At 38.9% G+C, this 21,878-nt stretch overlaps 2 protein-coding genes across 2 annotated transcripts; one reads left to right on the top strand and one right to left on the bottom strand.

Moving 5' to 3' along the window:
* The first annotated feature begins 3,949 nt into the window (after positions 1-3,949).
* On the top strand, positions 3,950-15,462 carry LOC129000626 (hydrocephalus-inducing protein homolog). Its single transcript, XM_054427588.1, has 15 exons — positions 3,950-4,170; positions 4,886-5,055; positions 6,012-6,210; positions 7,072-7,320; positions 7,771-7,940; positions 8,596-8,725; positions 9,210-9,352; positions 10,312-10,459; positions 10,683-10,846; positions 11,554-11,704; positions 11,884-12,117; positions 12,341-12,568; positions 14,569-14,714; positions 14,802-14,982; positions 15,316-15,462. The coding sequence occupies exons 1-15, from the start codon at positions 3,967-3,969 to the stop codon at positions 15,460-15,462; spliced, it is 2,664 nt and encodes an 887-aa protein (XP_054283563.1). The 5' UTR covers positions 3,950-3,966.
* Positions 15,463-16,948: 1,486 nt separating this feature from the next.
* Positions 16,949-19,961, bottom strand: LOC129000625 (uncharacterized). The gene is made up of 3 exons (XM_054427587.1): positions 19,944-19,961; positions 17,823-19,214; positions 16,949-17,149 (listed from the first exon to the last, which is right to left on the bottom strand). Exons 1-3 carry the CDS (start codon positions 19,959-19,961, stop codon positions 16,949-16,951), a joined length of 1,611 nt encoding a protein of 536 aa, XP_054283562.1.
* Between the last annotated feature and the right edge of the window lie 1,917 nt (positions 19,962-21,878).

Here is a 21,878-nt window from a genome sequence, read left to right as displayed (position 1 = left end):
TAGTTATATAAAATAACTCAAACTTTTAATGTACGATTGTATTGATAAATTGTTCGAACAACGTTACAAAAGTGCTTAGGTTTACTATGTTTGTAGGTAATGTTCAGTTTCACACCAAGCCACACTGGCAGCTACAAGTCCATCTGGAGGCTGAGTGTTCCTGAAAGACAGATACAGCAGGATATCCTACTGTTGGGAGAAGCTGTTCTACCTTATGTCACACTGTCTCCTACTTTTATTCAGCTGCGGCCTACACTCATTGGTTAGTTCATTGGATTAGCTTCCTTAGATTAGATTCGATTGGTTGAAACAGCTTATCCTGAGTACTGTAAAAGCAAAATTGGTCTAGTCTTGCAAGATATATTTATTATTAGATTTTCAATGGTCTCATTTTGTTTGTTACATGCTAATACATTGTAGAAAACCATGAAATACAATTTTTACACTACCCTATCATCTAACTAGAAAATAAAAAATTATGAAGTTAGCTGTTAATCTTTTATTTAAAGTACAATGCCACTTTCTGCCTGTCTGTAAGCTATCCTAAATGTATTTTTGAAATTATTTATCAGGGGTTCGCAGTGAGGGAAAGGTGGTGCTGGTAAACCATGAAGAAACTGAGCTGAAGTTTGCAGTTGATGCCAACAGTCTGCACTTTAGTACCTGGGGACAGACTCTACAAATCCAGCCAATGAAGGGTGTGCTCCCAAATCAATCTCAGGTGGAACTTAGGTCAGTAATTTTTTTTTCTAAAGTTTCTGTACAGTAATAGTTCACACTGACTCAAGATCAAGATAAAGATGGAAAAGACAATAGTATTATAAGAAACGCTGCGGACAAGCCTCTTTTAAGGCTTATGCAGTTTTGTATTATATAAATTCATTGTATATGTGCTGTACCAAGTAATAAATAATAATAATAATAATAATAGTACTGTAAAAGTAGATTTTGAGATAAGCGCTATTAGTAGATGGTAATAGAGAGACTAGAAGAATCAGAGCTTCTTTTATCTCTCTGGCTTTATAGACACTAAACAATTGCACCGCTCATACCACAGGGTCTAGGTATATGGAATAGTGATGTGTTGGTACCTGAAGGCAACCGTACCTCCGAAGGCAACCAAAAACTATTGTGACAACGTCCGAGAGCATCAATGCTCTCGGACGTTGTCACAATACCGGCGAAATCTGTGATCATTCCCTGTGATCACGACAACATCATCTTCAGCTGCAGTAAAATATCGCTTAGTCATACGTATTTCACTGACATAATAATGAACAAAACGCCAGCAGAGCATTTATTTCTTATGAGTTCTTGCCATTTTTGATTTGGGAGGTTATTTTTTTAAACCTCTTTATACATCTCTTTGCGACCAGGTACTCAACATGGGAAATCTCTGTACTGTTTTTAACTTTTGGAAAACAAGATAGAGGGTAGTCAGAATTTAAGAGCTGCTGTGGTATGGCAAGAGGTGGGAAGTATGATCCCATATCATTTGACCCATAGACACATGCCTACCAAAGGGTCCTAATGTGCCTTGCATGTGACAGGGTGTGGCTATGTCCCACACATCCAGGTGAGGGCCACTTGACTATGCAGTTGGCAGTAGAGAGACTAGAAGATTCTCTCACGTTGGACGTGGCAGCACAATGCTTCTCTGTTCAGCCTCAGCTGGTGTACGTAGATTGTAACAGAATACAGCGGGACATCTTTGCTTATGAAGACAACAAAATTGACTTGGGTGTGGTAAGTCATGTTTTACAAAGTTGTTTCTAATCTTTAACTTTTTTATAAGCACAAAATGTTCAAATTCAAATTGAAGACTTCATTCATCTTTTAGTCCAACTGTAGTCAAATTTTTATCAGGTTCCATTTCAAGCATAGCAATTTTTTATCGTTGTTAGGTAAATCAGGAACAAATATGTATTTAACCTGGCTGTGTCAATATCAATAACAGAGTGTTACAATTAGGCTCAATACAAGGATACGTAAAATATTATAAAAGTGTTGCCTGAGAATCAAATCAGTTAGAGTCCTGACCAAGCATGGTGGTTTAAGTATGGCAACAATGTCATGTTGTACTTTCTTCACTTCTATTCAAGCCAACTCCCAACCCAATAAGATGAATTCTTGTCATGGTATACGTTAATGATAAAAAGAAAAATGTCAATCCCTCAAAAAATTAATCTGGTTCTTTGATTAGGTTTCTGAGGGAAGTAAGGTAACCCCTAATTAAATCTGTTGCCAGGCTGATGTAAACAAATTATTATAGAAGGCTGGCTTACTATAAGTGGCTTGGTGAAATTGTAGAAGGCTATAATAATGTGTATGACATGGCTATACAAAAATGTGTATGACATCTGCACAACAAAGCTGGCCGCAGGTGTTTCCATCGACACAGTTATTTAAGCTGTGGAAGCTTTGATTTGCAGATTTGCGTTGTTTACTGTGTTGTTGTCTATGGCAGTCTTAAGCACGGGTCACATTAGGCTGGCATCAGCGGCGAATTGAAAGAATCTGCTACTGTCAGCGTAATGTGACCACAAAATTCGCAGCTGACATAGCCTGATTGGTGATGCTACATTGTGCAAATGTTTATGACCACCTCTGATACTCCTTCTTGTCAATTTATGTCTGTCAACTGGCAAAGAACTTACAAACTGTAATACTTGGTTCTTTTGTCATACAAGCACAAGGTTAGAAGAGAAGTTTAAACCTAAAGAATAAGTACCTTATTCCTTAAAGTCAGGTAAAGTAGAAGACATTTTATACAGGGTGTTGAAAATGTCTGGAACCAACATTATATCTGGTGAGTGGTTAAGGAAAAACAACTGATATTTTGTGTACGGATATACTATGGTTTTACCTATCTTTTGGTGCCTTATGAAATTTTTTACCACTTATAGGGAACGTCCTGTGGAGGATGCAGTAAAAAGTTTTAATGGAAGCCTATGGTAAATGATACATCATTTTAAAGGGCATTTTTTTCTGAGTAAGGAGCCGCAAGTTTCATCTCAAAAGGACCACCCTAGCAAAAATGGCGACTGTTTGAAATTTAAAAACCCACTCATAGGGAACGTCCTGTGGAGGATGCAGTAAAAGGTTTTAATGGAAGCCTATGGTAAATGATACATCATTTTAAAGGGCATTTTTTTCTGAGTAAGGAGCCGCAAGTTTCATCTCAAAAGGACCACCCTAGCAAAAATGGCGACTGTTTGAAATTTAAAAACCCACTCATAGGGAACGTCCTGTGGAGGATGCAGTAAAAGGTTTTAATGGAAGCCTATGGTAAATGATACATCATTTTAAAGGCCATTTTTTTCTGAGTAAGGAGCCGCAAGTTTCATCTCAAAAGGACCACCCTAGCGAAAATGGCGACTGTTTTAAGTTTTTGAAAATAATTGAAAGCTTAATTGGTATTTATGTTAAAAATAAGTTTAGTAAAACAACACAAACAATTTAGTTAAATGTTTTTTTTAGTCACTTTTCAGTTCACCACGTTATAAACTACTGTACTTCTTAACTGGCTTGTAATAGCATTTAAAGGAAACAAATACGGACCATTTAAATAGCAATGTTTTTAAATTTCAAACAGTCGCCATTTTTGCTAGGGTGGTCCTTTTGAGATGAAACTTGTGGCTCCTTACTCATAAAAAAATGCCCTTTAAAATGATGTATCATTTACCATATGCTTCCATTAAAACTTTTTACTGCATCCTCCACAGGACGTTCCCTATAAGTGGTAAAAAATTGCATAAGGCACCAAAAGATAGGTAAAACCATAGTATATCCGTACACAAAATATCAGTTGTTTTTCTTTAACCACTCACCAGATATAATGTTGGTTCCAGACATTTTCAACACCCTGTATGCTTTTGTAGTGTTATCCAAACAACTTATCACCGACTAATCTAATTTTGTACACTATATTGATAATTACAGACAGAAGTTCGCATCCCGGTCAACATGATATTTCACTTGATCAACATTGGCAAACCTGCTTTCCACTACAGCTGTGACTGCAGTCCTGAGGTGGCTAGTAACAATCAGCTGTCTATCAGTGTTGTCAACCAAACTGGTCTGGTCAGCTCACAGTCTAAACAGCTGATCAATGTTGTTGTCACCCCACTCGCAAGGACTGTCTTCTCTAGAGTAAAACTGGAATTTGTGGTTAGTTTTTTTTAGCACAATTAAATGTGTGTTTATTTATTTTATTTTATTTTGCATGCTACAAAACAGAATACAAATCCCATTTACATTGCAGCACTATTCTAGTTTGCACAAAAATTGAGAACATGCTATGAGTTCATAAAATTGAATTTAGTGATAGAGATAGCTGTTTCATAAGCAAGAAATAATTCATGATTTTTGTATTGGAATAAAAGCTGTCTTTTATTAAAATTCACTCATAGAGGAGGAGTAATAATTTAAGTTACACAGTTCTGTCTCCCTTTTTGGGGATTATGTCTTCCAACTCACTTCACTTCAGTCAACTGTTTAGCTGCTCAGGTTCTCTTATCCACAAATTTTTTATGTTTTTATACGAGAATGGGCCAAACCCTAGTGTCTTGTTACTATCTAACCTCAGAACCTTTTGTTAAAGAGCGTAAAGAGAGAATAATTGATAGTCCTATGACAAATGGCATCTGGGTCAGATTCAATCTAGCTTGTAATTAAAAAAGCTTCCTCCAGATTTGTAGGCAACCATTATAACTGTTTGGCTACCCAGGCAGTTAAAAATAATTGCTGTTGTGTATTTCAATCCAAAACCAGTCAGCAACCTGTTTGAAAAGTAAATCAAGGGTCTTGAATTCATTTTATTATATTTCATATTTTATAGTATGCAACAACATGAAAATTTACCTTACATGAATTTATTTTCCAGATTAGTAAAGGTCCAAAATTCACAATATATCTGAGTGGTACTGCAGCCCAACCTCAATTCAAGTTTTCAAAAACAAAACATGACTTTGGTGCTTGTTTCGTTTTGCCACCTGGTACGGAAGCATACAAAACAGACTTGGTGTTTACGAATACTGATGAAAAACCTCTTTTGTAAGTGGAAGAATTTTATCAAATATTGTAATTTAGAAATTAGTATTTATTACACAGTTTTTGCCAGTGCATGTTTTACTTGTGCCTACTTTAGTGCAGGGCCGTCCGAAGGGGGGGGGGCAACCGGGGCAAGCCGGGGCAAGCCGCGGCTGATGGGGCGCCGTGCCGCGGCTATTTGTATTGATATAGTATTAACCCCACGGGGGTAGAGTGGGCGCCACGACCACATTTGCTCCGAGCGCCGCCAACCCTAGGGATGGCCCTGCTTTAGTGCAGTTCAAATGAGGAGTTAAAGCAGTCGCTGATAACAAATGCTTGTTATTTGTCATACTTCTTAGTACATAGCAATGACAGGTGTCTAATAGCTTTGACAATTGGAAGTAGTAGACATCCCCATGAAATAAAAATGTATTTAAGAGGCAAAGTTAGGACTTGCATGTCCTCTTACTACTTAACCTCTAAACATAAATCAAACTATTCAAACTAAACATGATTAAATTGAATTTACTAATCCTTAAAAGTCCATTCACACAAGCCGCCAACAACCTGTCACACCAGCGCCATAGACTCACTCAAGCCTGCTGCTCAATATAATGGATTTAACAGTAGTACAGCTCATGTTGAAGTTGTTGTTAGTTTCAGTATGAAAATGAACCTTGTTGAATTGATCCACTGACAGAGTATAGTTGCTGATTTATGTTGCATACAACAAACACTTTAACCCAGCCATACGGAAATCCCTATCATGGAATCTTTAATGTCACATAGAGTACGGTATTGGAAACTAAGATGACTCTGTGACTCTAACCAAGAGACTAATGGACTCTGTAATTGGCTAAAATATAGCATTTACTACTTTTGGCTATTTCTATCCCTTCTGCCCTTTTAAACATAATTGGTAATTTGTTACTACTAAGGAACATTTTTTATTTCAATTCACTTAATTTATGTCACAGGATTGAGGCAGAGTTTGACCCAAAGCCCCACTTAAAGATTGGACTTGGACAGACTGTTGTGGACCCAAGGTCCGAGGTTCGTATTCCTGTCACGTTCCTTCCCCAGGACTGCCAACCGTATGAGGAGACTTTGAGCTTCTTGGTTGATGGCAGCTACCACCACCAGGTCAACATCAGTGGCAGGGGAGTAGACCTCAACGTAAGTGGCTGTTGGAACTTGGCATTGAACTGTCAGTAGATATCTTGTTATTCTAGCAAACCACCTCAAGATCAAACTAATTGCACTTAATTCTTAGCTAATTTAATAGTACAAAGTCCAACTAGCAGAAACAGTCAGAATGAAAAAAATCTTATTTATTATGTAGAGTTAAAAACATAAAAAGTAGCCTACATGTCAAAAAAACAAATTAAAGAATCACACATTTTACTCTTTGAGCTACATCTAAACTCATTACTACGGACATAAACTTCCTCTTACAACTAACTATCTATATGCAAATGTAACACAACAAACATTGTTTAAAGCTGTGTCTTTTGGAGCACAATTGCTCAAGCTTACCCCCCAGGAATCAGGCATTTTGCCGCTTTTTGCCTATCTTCTGTGTGTGATAGTGGTCTGTGGGTCGCCCATGTTATCGGGTCGAGTCGGGCCAACATTTAAATTTAGGGCTTTTATACCTGCAATCTTAGAAAGCTTAGGGGACCTAATAAACAATCAAAGGGACCTAAAAAATCGTACTGGTTTTGTAGTGACTGCGGAAGATGTTTTCAATTTTGCCACTTTAATACTTTTCCATAGCAAACCAATTCGGGCCTGACACCCAAAGGCCAAGATTGTTTTCACGACCCGACCTGACCCAAAGTAAAAATGTCTCCTGAAGAAGTAAAAAAGGACCCCTAGTATGTGTACACCAAAATTTGTTTTAAAGCAACTTTTATTTTCATGTTCTTAAGTTAAGGAAATTCATATTAACAGTGGACATAATAAAACTACTAATTGATCCGGAAAGTTAATAGCGCAGTTATTTTGGGGCAGGTAACTCTTGTGTTCTAATTGCAGGTGATGCTAGTGAAGCCAGAGGATAAGCTGATACAGCTAGAGGGTGTACTGGTAGGTAAAGTGAAGCAAAGGACTGTAGAGATTGTGAACAACAGTGAGGCTAGTGTCACAGCCTCCTTTGCTTTAGAGCCACCATTGTCTTCAATCTGCCTCAGTCCTAGTGAACCTGTCGCCCTGAGGTGTCACCAGGGTGCAGCACTGAGACTCACCTTCACACCCGACAGTGTGGTCAAGGGGTTGCGGCAGGAGGTGAGATCACTATTTCTTCAACTGTGAAAATAATTACGTAGATAATTTATTCGATCTCAGTCTAGAATTGACATAATATCACAGCTTTTACCTAATGTTGGTACGGTATAGTTTTAGGTAAATTTTATTTGAATGATGGTGGTATTCAATATTTCTTTCACAAGTGATGTGTCAAAACCGAATCTCTAATCTCAAAAGTAAGTTTCAGTTTTGATGTTTAGTTGATGAATGTCAAGATTGAAAATGTCAGGTGTCTGAGTCAGCCCATTCTTTCAGCTTTGAATCCGTGATAAATATTTTATTTTTACTTCAGTACTTGCATTTTTAGCCTTCATTAGGCAAGTAAAACAGTTCCACATTTAGGTTTTGACATTGAAGATCCGGTATCGACACTTGAAATTTCAACCATCACAAATTTCTTCTATACAAACCATTTATTTATGTTTTCAGCTAGTTTTGAACTGCAGAGGTGTGAGGAAGGTGATGTCTCTAGTACAAGCCAGTTCTGTGGGGGTCAGTGTTAAGATTGACAGGGACTACTTACCCTTCGGCAGTGTTGTCATCGGAAACTCTCCGACCAGTAAACTGTTGCTATCCAACAACGGTGACTTGGCTGTCAAGTATGTAATGGCTTAGATTCAGTTCTTAGAATTCAGTTAGATTCTTTGTTACTCTACAAATTGAATATTTGTAGTTTTAATAGCAGTAACTGTAGCTATGTTTTGAATGTTATGCAAGCAAAAATGTAAACTGTATTATTTAGGTGGGGATTTGTGCTTTGTCTGTAAAGAGTCTATAGTTAGTATAATTTAAAACTTAAACATGCATATGACTTTCTTGCTGGAAAGAGCTATCTTAATTAGTGCTTATGTATTTAGGGTGTTCAATAAATTACCGATTACAATTTAATATTATTGATTTGGCAATATTAGAGTAGATTCTTATATAGATGATCCTTCAGAGCTAGTTTTCACTAGTAGTTTATTGAGTCTTTTAAGAGTTAGTAGGTTTACTTATTCTACTCTAAATCACTACTTTTCACTGTAAGGACCACTTGGTAAAATTTGTCACCATGAGTGAAAAGTAAGATGCGAGGTTTCTTTCACAACACAAATCAAATACCACTTTTGTACAGATTTTGGCCAGTCTCCTTCATCCCAGCATTGAATTACTGAGTGTAGGAAACTATAAAGTGTTGGATAGTCAAGAATCAACTGTAGGCCTATTCATATTCAATTAAAACTATTTATGTTGGGTTGTTGATGTGATTTGTAGGTTTTCTTGGCAAGTTAGTGACTCAGTGTTCTCAATATCTCCAAGTGAAGGGTTCCTTGCGGCAGGCACTGATGTTGTTCTTACTGTCAAGTTTTCACCGCAAAAGATTCAACTGATTGAACATGCCAAGGTAATGTATGAGGGGCTGGACTCAGGGTCCAGGGGAGTGTCCAGCTGACCTGGAAACCGGGAAAACTGGGAATCGTTCATAAATTTTGATGTCCGGGAAAAATCCGTGAATTGTAAGAAAATTTTGTAAAGAATCAGGAAGTTACAATTTTTGATTAATAGTCAGAAATCACAGATTCTTCTTGTTTTGGGTAATTAAAGATCACGTGAGATTTATTAACAGCTCGACTATCAAGGACAGCGGTTTCCAGTTTCAAACCACTACAGAATGTATATGGGTTGAATTGGCGACCTTCTGATTATTGGGCAGCACTAATATAGGTACTCAGTTATTCTCATATTTCTCGTAGATACGCTAAGGTGGTAGCAAAAATGTTAGTTACAACACTGGAATAAGGAAAGTAATTTATAAATATGAAATAAAAATAAAGGTTTTGATTAAAAGACTAAAAGTATAATTTTATATTAGCATTGTGTTTCCCCAGGCGGTTTGCACCCTGACCAGTGGTCATCAGCTGATCATCACACTGTCTGGTGGTTGTGTAGAACTTCCTCCTCCCTCCATGACCATCCCTCTGTCCTGCCCTGTGCGAACAACAACGGCAACGCACATTCCTGTGTTCAACAAGTAATACAACAGAAACCTTAGTCACTAAGATTTTATCCCTTACTGGGTGACAAAGGTTCTGAGAAATTTAAGCATTTCACACATGTTTGAAGTCAATAAGTGATGACAATTTTGATTTGACGGTATGTGAATATTGAAAGGATAGTTTTTTTTTTCTTGTGAGCTGCACTCTCCATGTATTTACAATGTTTGCTACAATCATAGGAGACTTCTTCAAGTTTTTGTGGCAAATAAAATCCACATAATTGCTAAAACTTAGTGCTAGTGTTCCTCGAGTTCCACCTATGATCTAAATTTGCTTAATTTTTCTCATCCCTACTGTATGTATATCCACAAAAAACGTATTTTAACAAATTTCAGATGTGTTCACAAGTGGAAGTGGAAATAAGATATTAAGGGTGCGCTCTACCTCAGCTCGGAAATCTTAGCTCGGGCTTCAGAAGCTATGTTGCGCCATTGAACAGCGCCGTGAGAAGCGCTTGCAGACGTTCAGGGCAACTGTCTTTGTAAACTACCCATACATGCTAGTAAAAAACAATGAATGGGGTTTTACAGAACAAAGAACAATCTATGCGACCCTGGTTTTAGAATTTTAAAGTAACAATTCTATAATGAGTTAAAGCAGTCTAAAATTACAGATTTTCGTCCACATTCAAAGAAGATTTTCAGGTTTTTTGGTACGATAACATATTGAAACCACAACAATCTAGATAATTTAATCCTCCTCAAAATTCCACCCTAACTTTGATTCTACGTTAAGTGTAGCTTTCGGAAACACAGTTGCCCCAGACCCTTGCGTTTAAACAAAACGGCAGAGGTAGAGTGCACCCTTAACAGGCATAATCAAATCAATAAGAAATTCCTATAGCAGAAAGGGATCATCTTTTTTTTATAATTTGAGAGTGTGATTTGTAATATATTTGTTAGGTATGTTTCAATTTTCTTTGCTTGACTTGCAGATTTGGCCAAGAGGTAAAGTTGACAGCCAACATCAGTGGTGAATGTTTCTCAGGTGACTGTGCTGTGATGATCCCTCCCTACGGCACACATATGTTTGAGATCACCTACTCTCCTTTGACCATGACCTCCCGAGCTCAACCTCACAAGGTCCACAAAGTATTTTGTATTTTTAAATCATTAATATAGCAGACCAAAATCTATTGTTAGTACTTTTCCAATTTTTCATAAATTATGCAATTGGGCTGTTTCAAGGTTATGCTAATATTTTTGTTCATCGTTAATTGTTCAGTGTAGTCCAAATAACAACATTTGTAAAGCATTTTAGAGAAGTATGACTCGATACAATATAGTTGTATATTTTTGTAAACAGGGCACTGCCATATTCTACTGTGTTGACGGGACCTGTTTAGTCTACAGCCTGGAGGGGACAGCCACAGAACCTGTAAGATCAGACAGATTGGTGACTCAGTTGGAAACACACACAGAACACACACTGCTGGTACCTGTACACAACTGGCTACAGACCCCTCAGAAGTGAGTGTACTTAGTATGTAAATCACCACACAAACGATTTGCTGTGTCGTTACTGGAGTAACTTTTTTGTATCCACTCCACACCATATCATTTTGTTTGAAAGAATTAAAAAATTCTTTTAAGGGAAAGCGGGCAAACCCCCGTAAAATTGTGTTCATATGCCAGAGATCAAACGTTTTCCCTCTCGCACTGATGTCTGAAACGCTAACCCAAACGCTAGTAACACTCCCGGTCAAGCATCTACCACATAAGCAACAGGAATATGCAGGGAATACATGGAGCGAGCCAAGGGAAGTGTTGGTACAGTGTAGGGGTAGATAGGGTAGATAGAATGATTATGAAATGAGCACAGAGCCAGAATTTAATCTTATGGCTTTATTAGCCGTCCATAATCGGTAGCTTTGAAGACTACTTTACCAATACACTAATTCAATGCTAGTCTGTTTTAATGTAAACAATTTTGTCTATTTTGTTGTTGTATTTACACATCCATTACACTACTCACCCACTTTCTCAATAATCGTAGTTGCACTATCAAAGAGAATGTTGCTATAAATAACATTGCACGTTCAGCTGCAATTTTGAATGTTGAATTAAATTGCTAACACATATCAAAAACATGAACTTTTAAAAAGAGCTTCCCTCTTCCATATTTCCTTGTCTAAGGAGTAGTAGTACTTTTATAAGATCCACATTGCATGTTTCAGGTTCCGTGTAAGCCACGAACTCTTGTCATCCACACTGAGCCGTCCAACCTACCAGCTGATTTATAACGAGCTGTTCATGGTGTCAGGCTCTCACACGAGAGATATGACTCTCAAGTTTGTATGCCACTTCCCTGGCTCAGTTGTTTTCAAGGTAGGTTCAACCAGTTAACACTGATAGTTAGGTATAGTTGAATTTATGTAGACATTCTAAATGAGAACAATCTCATGAAACTGATTTACTGGGTTTAAGAAAGCACATTATATTTATTTATTTATTTAGACAGTGTTGAGTTTTTATGTAATAAACTTTGTCAACTTCCTTGACCACAGGTGATGTTGACTAACGAGTTATCGGGTGACTACCAGTGGTATGAAGTGGTGTTTGACATCACCCCCTGTCCTCCTCTGACACACATCTGTCTAGACACCCATGTGAGACAGGAGACGCTACATGAGGTGATGTTCTACAACCCCCTGGACCATCCTGTGACTGTCAGCTGTGAGGTTGATGCGCCGGGACTGTCAGTCATCAACACTCCGCTGGAAGTTCAGTCGCTGCAACAGGTGAACAATTCTGAAAACTATATCTTTTGTCAACTTGGTTGAATCTTAGTCTTTGAGAGTTTACCGTGTTTTTGATACTGTACAATACTTTGTTTCCGTTCCATTAATCCATCAACTAAATTGTAGCAACCAATATAAAACATTGTCTAGTATTATCACTGTTTCAACTAGGTTGTGAAATCTTGACCAAGATTCGATAGTATACTTTTACCATGTGTTACAGGGGAAGATGAAGCTGAGATATTTCCCTCTGTGGCCATGTGATCACTCAACATTCCCTCTAGAGCTGGGTTGTAGTGAGCTGGGGAGTTACCCTCACACAGTGACAGTGTCTGCCACTCCTGCTGAGCCTGCAGCTCCTGTGTGTGTCAGGTGTAGTCTGGGACTGTCGGTCACCACTCAGCTAACACTCAACAACCCTACTGACACACAGGCCACCTTCCAGTGCAAGGTGAGAAAACCTCAGGTGTATGGTAGAGTTGGTACAGCTATCAGCTAGGTAAATATATGACATAGAACAAACCAAAACCATTTTCAACTGCAATTAGTTGTACAGGAATATGTTTTAAACCCAGTTTCTGCATCATACTTGATCAGACGACATAAAACATGTTGCAAAAATAGTTTTAGCTGGGTTAGACGCGGAACAAGTTAGAAAATTTATTTTAAAAGGTTTTAAGAAAAGTGGTTTAAGAATCATCAAAGCCTTAATTTAGAATGCCGTTTCATGAACGATAATATAAAAAAAAGCCTTTTTATATACAAAAAATACTTGTAAATCAATAATTTTGATTTGTTTAACAGTATTTTAAAGTGTTTCTCATATTTATATTTGGATAATTTTTAACTCTAACTTAAAATACACAATAAAGCAAACAATATTTTTGTTGGTAAAAAATAATATTCTGGTGAGTATGTCTATTTTATTTCTGCAGTATTTCAATATAATAAATATGTAAGTTTTGACACAAGTTAAAAAATAACCTCAGAAAGCTTTTTAAAAAGTAAAAAAGCTAAATAATGCTATTTCACATCATAAAATAAACAATTCTGCTATGTGTAGTTGGAGGCTAAGGAGCGCCATACCTGCCCCCTAAAAGCAAACGTTTTACGTTTACGTTTTTTTCTGGTCCAGGTGCACTATTCCACTGCTAAAATTGCCATGACGCCACTGGTTTTCTTAAAACGTGGCATAGCTTGTAAAGGTATAGCTCAAATAAAGCTGTCTGTTCATTGTCAGCACAGGATCTCATGGGAGAAGAAAGAACCAGTACTGAGGATCTTTTAAATAGTTAATTTTTAGAAAAGTCACCTGAAATGAAAATACTGTGAAACCTAATAAAAATTAAGTTAAAATGTGTGCGTTAGGAAGTAAAATGAATAAAGAAGAATTCAATGATACCCGAAGAAGGTGTGAAGTACTGTATAGTAGGACACAAAATTAAAGTCCCACGTCTGCAGGTAGAGTGGACCCGTCCTAATCCTGCTTGTCAAAACAAATCTATTGTTGGGAGCTTGGCGATGCAGGCGGACTGGGAATACCGCCCTCCCCTCGCTGTTCCTAGAAATTCTGCGTCCTACTACAATTTGCATGAATTGAACCATAAGACTTCGAGCATCATGCAAAGGCTCATTTTGTTCATCTTTGAAAGAGGAATAAAAACAATTTTGAGTGAACACTCTACAATTTCCCGTTACCAAGTTATCAAATCAAGGAGTTAGTCTCGATGTATGCGGAATTTCTAGGAACAGCGAGGGGAGGGCGGTATTCCTAGTCCGCCTGCATCGCCGAGCTCCCAACAATAGCTTTGTTTTGACAAGCAGGATTAGGACGGGTCCACTTTACCTGCAGACATGGGACTTTAATGTTGTGTCCTACTATAAACTCGGTATGTTTGCCACAGATTTCAAAATAAATACCCTCACCTCAGAAGTATGGATAACCAAGTATTGGAGATAATTCCAAATGGATCAATTTTTTGAATCAATGAAAGCTTAAGTCCTTAGTCCACAGTTTATTACACTAACCACCCATTTTGAGAAAATTTTCCAAAAAGTACATGGCGATTATAAAAAAAAGGTCGAACCTAATGAACGACATACCTACATATTTTGAAGAGAGAAGTTGATCATAAAGAGAAGATTTTTCTGAAACCTTTTATTATGACCTGGATCAGAACACGAACATATATAAAAGTAAAATAGCTTGTTCAACACTATATTCAATATGGAATATAACACTAATAATCTTTGGAAATTTACAAAAAAACATCATAAAAAAACAAGCAGTTTGTGGTAGGGGGGCTTGCACGTGACGTAGCTGCGCGAACTGGACGAGTTGACGCCTCGCAATACACACGCTTTCTTTTATTTGCCTTGGGCCTGCTGTATGTTACTTTATTTCAAATTATGATCAGACTTTTAGAATGTTAATAAAACATATGTTTTCAGAGTTCACACCCAGATGTAACAGTGGCTGCCTCAGTTGTGGTGGGTCCTGGTGAGTCTAGGCCACTGCAGGTTGTGTTCCAACCTTCCTCCCTCTGTGAAGTGGCCTGTGACATAGTTGCCACATCACTCCAGGCTGGGGAATATGTGTAAGTTATGTTTGCATGTATACAGAAACGTATTGAACACTTGAAATATCTTGATTTTCCTCCCTCATCTAATGGTGATTTTTTTAGATTCCAAGTGATAGGAGTGGTGAGCTATCCAGAACCGACGGGACCGTACATACTAAAACCAGGTTCATCCAGAGTTGTCTCCTTCAAAAACGTTTTCAGGGAAGACAAGACCTTTGTACTGTCTATTGATAATCAAGCCTTTTCTGTGAAAGCAAAAAGAATTGTCTTGAAACCGAGTGAGGTTTGTATATAAGCTGTTAAGTTTACTCTACTGTATATTGTTTTAGAGGTAACTATAAAAATTAGTTAAATATTGTAGGCATATGAAAAATGTTCTAAACATTGTGTTTATAAATTTTTACTCATTCAATTTATTTACACTAGTCGTTGTTATACATTTTTGTATTGGTTTTGCTGTAGGGTGAATATGTATATATTATTTATAAAAATACAATATAATTTTAGCAAATTTTTAAACTTAGTATTTGTTAACCTAGAAACTATCAAATGTAACTTAAGATCAAATTTAATATCAGAATACTTCTTTACTTTCTAAAATAAAATCATTTTTCAGGTAGCTAAAATTGAGATAAAAATGCTGCAGATTGGTGAAAAGGAATTCCCACTTTACCCAGTTACAGGGAAAATGTCTGTGTTTTCTGAAGACAACTCTCTTGCACACATCAAATGGGTGTTTTACCTCCATGGAGAATTGATTTAAAATGTTGTTAACAAAACAACATGTAGGTAAAATGTGAAGTTGGATGAAGAGTATGAAACATAATCAAAAATGCTATACTCTTTTGTTTAATTTATTGTGGAACCAGTGAGAAAATATGTTCTGTCACAGAATCAATCATTTAAATCCAAAATCTAATAGTTTCTTACTTAAAAATAGTAAACATATCAATTATCAATCTTTTTCAATTACTTTTATGCTAACTGCAAAACATAACAATATTGTATTTTGAATGTCAAAATATATTACTTATCTATCAGCAGATATCTTTTTTAACTAAGAAGTTTGTATTTGAACATTTTCTCAGGTTTATTTTAAAATCATGTTTGTAGACGGATATACTGATACTGAGACTTGTGGCACCACATGTTAGAAATTCACAGTGAACTGTAAGCTCTATTCTGCCTCTGCTTTTTTGCTCCAGAGTTTCCTACAAATTTCCCTCTAGCCCAGCACATTTAAATTACATAAATATATTAATACTAGCTGTACCCGCGAGCTTTGCCCCGTTTAACTTCTTAATTTTCAAGATGAGCTTGTTCACATGGCTCAATCAGGTCCTGGTTGAAGTTCGTTCGCTACGCTCACTCACCTTTAGGTTGGAGCTCGTTCGCTGCGCTCACTTGCCTTCAGGTTAGCTCGTTCGCTACGCTAACTCGCCTCCAGGTTGAAGTTTGTTCGCTACGCTCACTCACCTTTTGGTTGTTTAATTGAAACAGCTGTTAAGATTCATTAATTCCTTTGAAATATGAAAAATAATAAAGTTAACATGGGAAACCCCAGAGCCACTGGGGCGGAGCCCAAAAGCCCGATCAGGATAAAAACTATTTAGTTTTCATATTTAATCCCCAAAGAATCGGGTACCGAATTTGAGCCTCCTAGGTAAATGGGAAGTGGGAGAATTAGTGATGAGTGAGTGTGTCAGTTACTCAGTGAGGGCTAGAGGGCTTTGCCTTTTATAAGTGTAGATTAATACAGGAAGGTTGAAAGAAGAATGAAGCCTAAGCAGGAGACAGACAGGTGAAGAAATGCTTATTAATGTAATTGTTATCTGCAGTAGAAGGAACATGAACCTATGAGAACATCTCTGGCTCAATTTATGTGTAAGGAATCGGAGGTACTTGGAAGAAACGGAACCCCCTGGGCAGTGTTGACATGCATTTTGATGACTGGGAAAAGTTGTGAATCCTACTTAATTTGGTATGGACCAAGAATTTCTGAGTAATCTCAAAAATGGCTGAGACCCTATTTATTAACGGTGTTACATTAGTTTTATTTTACGTTTTGGAAAATCACTTCATCACGATCACTAATGTGCCACTGATACTGCAAGATATGATCACAGGTATTACCCCTATTGCCGGAAACCATAATGGCGATACCGCCAGATATACTCACAGCTCACGGGTATTGCCACAATCGCCAGATATGATGATGGTATCACAAAGACCGCAAGATATGCTTAAGCCTAGTCCACACTTGGCGATTTGTCTCCGTAAACATTGACGGCCGACTGTTTCGGTAAAGCTGCCTTTTGTATCTGCGATGTCTCCAGATTATTGGGTGACTGTTGGCAGACAAATCTCCGTGTTCCTGGAGACAAAATACAGTGTTTTCTGTTTCCCATATGAATGAGAAACTTGGAGACAAGAGACAAGTCTTTTTGAGTCTGCATGTATGGAATTGTTTGGAGACAGGAGATTGGTTACAACTTACAACCCAAACCTGCTGGAGTTCAGGGATGAAACTGCAGCCCTGTAACACATACAATTCTTTGTTATCTTTGACCCAACAAAGCCTTTAACAGCACAATATGTAGGAGTCATTCTTGTCAAGTTTCTGAATCCTGTGCCATTTCCTTATCGAAGGTCTGATGTGTTGACTAATGTGTGAAACTTTCTAGAGAAATTTTGCGAGTCCACCATTCCTCGGTCCTCAGCCACATGGTTAAGAAGTAAGAATCATGCACAGGATAAAATCGCGTTCTTTTATTTCAGTTGCCAATGCCATACCAACAAAAATACTGGCTGGCTAGTGTAGACGCAGAACAAATCTGAAACTGTTATCCAAAATTGTGTTGACAGCCTGTTTTTTTTTTTTTTTTTTTTTTTTTTTTTTTTTAATAGAGGGCCAGGCTTCAAGTAACCATGGGATTGCAACGCAGCTAGAACAGCTTATTGTGCACCCTCATTCACAGGTCCTCATTCTTTGTCAAATCCCAGGTCCTTTGTGAACCGTGAGATCCTTTTGACAATGGTGACCCGTTCTACCCTTTGATCTCCAGTCGATAGGCCAAGGGATCTCATGCGCAGACCTTGTAGGGCTGGGCACATAAAAATCACGTGGAATGCTGTCTCCTCCTCCTCTCCACATTTCCTACATAAGAGGCTTTCAACTTGAATTCCCATCTTGTGTAAATGTCCACGGAATACCCAATGGCCGCTAATAAAGCCAACCACCTTCCGCAGGGTCTTCCTACTCAGCCCAAGGGCTTCTGCCGCTATCGCACCTGTAGGTGCCTTCAGCATTCTCTTTGACTGTACATTTCCTTCTGTTCTTTCCCAGTTCCTTTGATGTTCTATGCCCATCCACTGGCGAACAGCTCTCCGTGCTGTGTTGTAAGCAATACCACACGTCGGCTCTGGACCCATGAGCGGGCTTTCAGCTCCTTTGTTTGCCCACTTGTCAGCTCCCTCATTGCCAGCAATACCTTTGTGCCCTGGAACCCAACTAAGGATGATCCTGTTGGTCTTTCCCAGGGCTTTCATGGCTTGATGACAGTCCCATACAGCCTTGGAGGTAAAGTCGAAACTGTCAAGTGCCATTAGTGCTGCTTTGCTGTCTGAGTTCATGTATATAGTGTGACCTATAAGACCGCGCTTCAAACACACTCTCGCACACTCAGACAGGGCCACCACTTCTGCCTGGAATACAGTGGCCATTTTTCCCAAACTTACGCATAACTGCACCTTGGGTCTGACTCCATATATTCCAGCCCCCGTGCCCGTTGGCTTTTTTGAGCCATCCGTATACCAGGTGATCCCCCTTTTCATGAATTCAGGTTCACCCTTATTCCAGGCATCCCTGTCAACAATGTTGACATTGTATGGTTTTTCTAGATCTGTGATCTTCACCATCCTGTCTGGTAGCATTTCCAATGAGTTCTTTTGCACCTTGTCTACAATTCTTGTGTGCTCACTGGAGGCATTATACTTCCAGTTGCCACTACAAGCCATTCTGTAGGCTGCCATCCTTGCCTCTCCTTTCACAATGATGTCGAGAGGTGGCAGGTTTAGCACTACTTCCAGGGCTGCAGTTGGAGTGCCTCTCATGGCTCCTGTGATGCTAAGGCATGCTACTCGCTGGATCTTTTGTAGTCTCTTTACAGCGGTAGTTTGCATTACCTTGGTCCACCAGACCACCGAGCCATACACCATCATCGGTCTTGCGACCCTAGTGTATAGCCAGTTAGTCATTTGTGGACTTAGACCCCAGGTCTTCCCAACAGCCCGCCTCATCATCATAAGTGTGGTCTGAGAACGTTGCGTTATATGTGCCAAATGGCTGTTCCAGGTGAGCTTGTCGTCCAGCCTTATTCCTAGGTACTTGAACTCCCTCTTAACCTGGATCTGAATACCGAAGAGAGTTGGTACTCTAGCGATGTCAACATTTCTCTTCCTTGTAAATGGTACCATTACAGTCTTCATTGGATTGACAGCCTGTTGGTTGACAGCCTGTTATGTTGACAACTCAGTCTCCAAGTGTAGACTGTACAGGGTGTTCAAAAAAGGTGGAGGCATAATTTATGTTGTGATTCTTTGGGTCAAAATAAAGAGAAAATAAAAAATAACTTGTTTTCCAAAATCGCTTTGTTAACCAAATATCCGCCATTTTGTATTTTTTACATAACAATTTTTATCTTTGAATTTGTTCAATCTAGGTAAAAGAGACCCACGTTAGAAAAAGAATTCATTTTGATTTAATTTAAAATTTCAAATTGGTGGCTATTTTAATTTGTTTGACTTAAATTACTCAAAAATGGATGATTTTATGAAAAAATGCCAAGGACACCTTTTATTTAGCATTTTCCCCCTATCAAACGGTTTCTAGTTCAAAAAGGCCGAATAAGAAATAGCTGAAATATTACGATTTTTCGTAGTAAAATGGGGCAAACATGACTACCGTATAGCTTCTGCTTCATTCTACAAATAACTAGATTTCTAAAATTTAAGCTCCTCGACCACTATACGATTTCTTGTTCGGCACTGTGTTGACTGATTCTGCTATCGCCAGAGACATTCAATGATGAATTCCCATTTGCATATTGGCTTATTCTGCAATTTGTGAGAGGCCTGCGCCTTTGGCGCGCCACATGGTTGACCGGAAAGGGTTGTGCGTGCCCCAATTTATGTTGACCGACTATTTGGTGCAGGGTGCAGTCATTTGGAGCTATCGATGCTTACCCCGGTCGGCCCGGTCATGGTGATGGTGGTCACTGACACCCATTTCCCTATAGCTCAACCATTATTACCTCAGCCGGGCCGTGTTCTGGCAAGCAAGGGATTTTCACCGTCTTCAACCGTTGCCACTACGAGTACTTCCTCAGACTAAGGGGCGGGGTGCAAGCACCCACGCATTACTGACCACCGATTTTTTAAAGACTTTTATGTGTAATTTGTCAGGGACCGAAGTTCTCCCCAATGCGGAGGGCTTCTTGCACCCTCCACTCCCTGGCGGTATCGCCAAGACCTTGAGATAAGCTCACGGGTGATGTCGCTATCGCCGAGACCGCAAGATATGGTTACGGTTGTTATCGCTACCGCCAGAGCCGATGACGCTATCGCCGATCGAGACCGCAAGATGAGCTCACTTCTGGTGTTACCGCTACCGCCGGAGATGATGACGATATCGCCGAGACCGCAAGATAATTCTCAAAGGTGTTATTGCTATCGCTGGAGACGATGACGGTACCGCCGATCAAGACCGCAAGATGAGCTCACTTCTGGTGTTACCGCTACCGCCGGAGATGATGACGCTATCGCCGAGACTGCAAGATATGGTTACGGGTGTTATCGCTACCGCCGGAGATGATGACGATATCGCCGAGACTGCAAGATATGGTTACGGGTGTTATCGCTACCGCCGGAGATGATGACGCTATCGCCGAGACTGCAAGATGTGGTTACGGGTGTTATCGCTACCGCCGGAGATGATGACGATATCGCCGAGACCGCAAGATAATTCTCAAAGGTGTTATTGCTATCGCTGGAGACGATGACGGTACCGCAGAGTCGAAACCGCAATATTTGTCACAGTTGTTACCGCCACCGCCCGATACTATCATGAATGGTATCACCGAGACCGCAAAGATATGATCACGGGTGTGGCCGCTACCGCCGGAGACGATGACTGTATCGCCGAAACCGCAAGAATTGTCATTTGTGTTACTACATCTCCGGAGACGATTAGGGGTTTGCCGTAACCGCAATATATGCTCACGCTCACGGGTGTTATCGCTATCATCGGATTTGATGACGGTGTCACCGAGAATACATGATATTCTTAAAAGTGTATTTTTGCGATTGCGAGGGACAATTTTCATTTTTCACTATTAAAAATATTACAAAATATTTTTCAATCGGCGAGCACGTAATACAATTTTATTATGCGTTCGCTGTTTTCAATAGCTTACTCTAGGCCTGATAAAAGATGTTCACAGGTCCGTAGGTTGGACACCAGGACACCTCCAGTGAAGATAAGTAATCTGGTATGCCATGGTATGTGTTGTATACTTTGTAGTAATCTGAGGTATGTGATAGATAGATTGTGGTGTGCTAGCAGACTCAGACAATCCTTTTCTTGCCAGTTCATTAATGTGAGTATTGAAGCGATGAAGCGGCTGCCTCATTTAGATGCAGTGCAAGTACGTAATTGCGTCAATCCCGGCACAATGCTCCTGATTGACAAGCCAAACAATTTGCTTACAACAATGCAGCCCGTCGGGTCTTTTGCCACCATTTTACAATTACCGACATTGTTCCCAGCCACGTTCTTGTGTAACTCTTGTTTTCTTTTTTCACCTCTAATTTTCGTGAGTCTTCATCGAGGGCTGGGTTTTGACAAGCTTTAATGGGTTTATTTAACGGTTGGATAATATTTTTGCAAGTCCAATACCTTAGAAATTGATTGTACATACAATAAAAGTGGATTTTACTCTACTTCGGAGTGGAATGTTTTATCGTATTATGTAAGTGAATCGTAATTGAATTTTCGACACTTTACATGTAGCATGTAGTGTACCAAAAACTATTTAACTTAAGCATTGTGATATTTTTCGTAATAATTTACTTAGGACGGTTACGAAATTGTAAAAAATTAATAAAACTATAAAACTTGTA

The sequence above is a fragment of the Macrosteles quadrilineatus genome, unplaced genomic scaffold (genome assembly GCF_028750875.1).
Source record: "Macrosteles quadrilineatus isolate MER2022 unplaced genomic scaffold, UCM_ALF_1.0 Scaffold_8__2_contigs__length_117827958, whole genome shotgun sequence".
Classification (NCBI taxonomy): Eukaryota; Metazoa; Arthropoda; class Insecta; order Hemiptera; family Cicadellidae; genus Macrosteles; species Macrosteles quadrilineatus.
This window is presented reverse-complemented; position numbering and strand designations above follow the sequence as displayed.

Coding starts and splice junctions, on each gene's coding strand:
- LOC129000625 (XM_054427587.1), bottom strand. Junction 17,150..17,822: donor AGGAGGAGACAGCATTCCAC/GTGATTTTTATG, acceptor CCATACATGCAG/ACTCAAAAAGACTTGTCTCT.
- LOC129000626 (XM_054427588.1), top strand. CDS start 3,967: ATGATATTTCACTTGATCAACATTGGCAAACCTGCTTTCCACTACAGC. Junction 8,726..9,209: donor AACTGATTGAACATGCCAAG/GTAATGTATGAG, acceptor GTGTTTCCCCAG/GCGGTTTGCACCCTGACCAG. Junction 10,847..11,553: donor TGGCTACAGACCCCTCAGAA/GTGAGTGTACTT, acceptor TGCATGTTTCAG/GTTCCGTGTAAGCCACGAAC.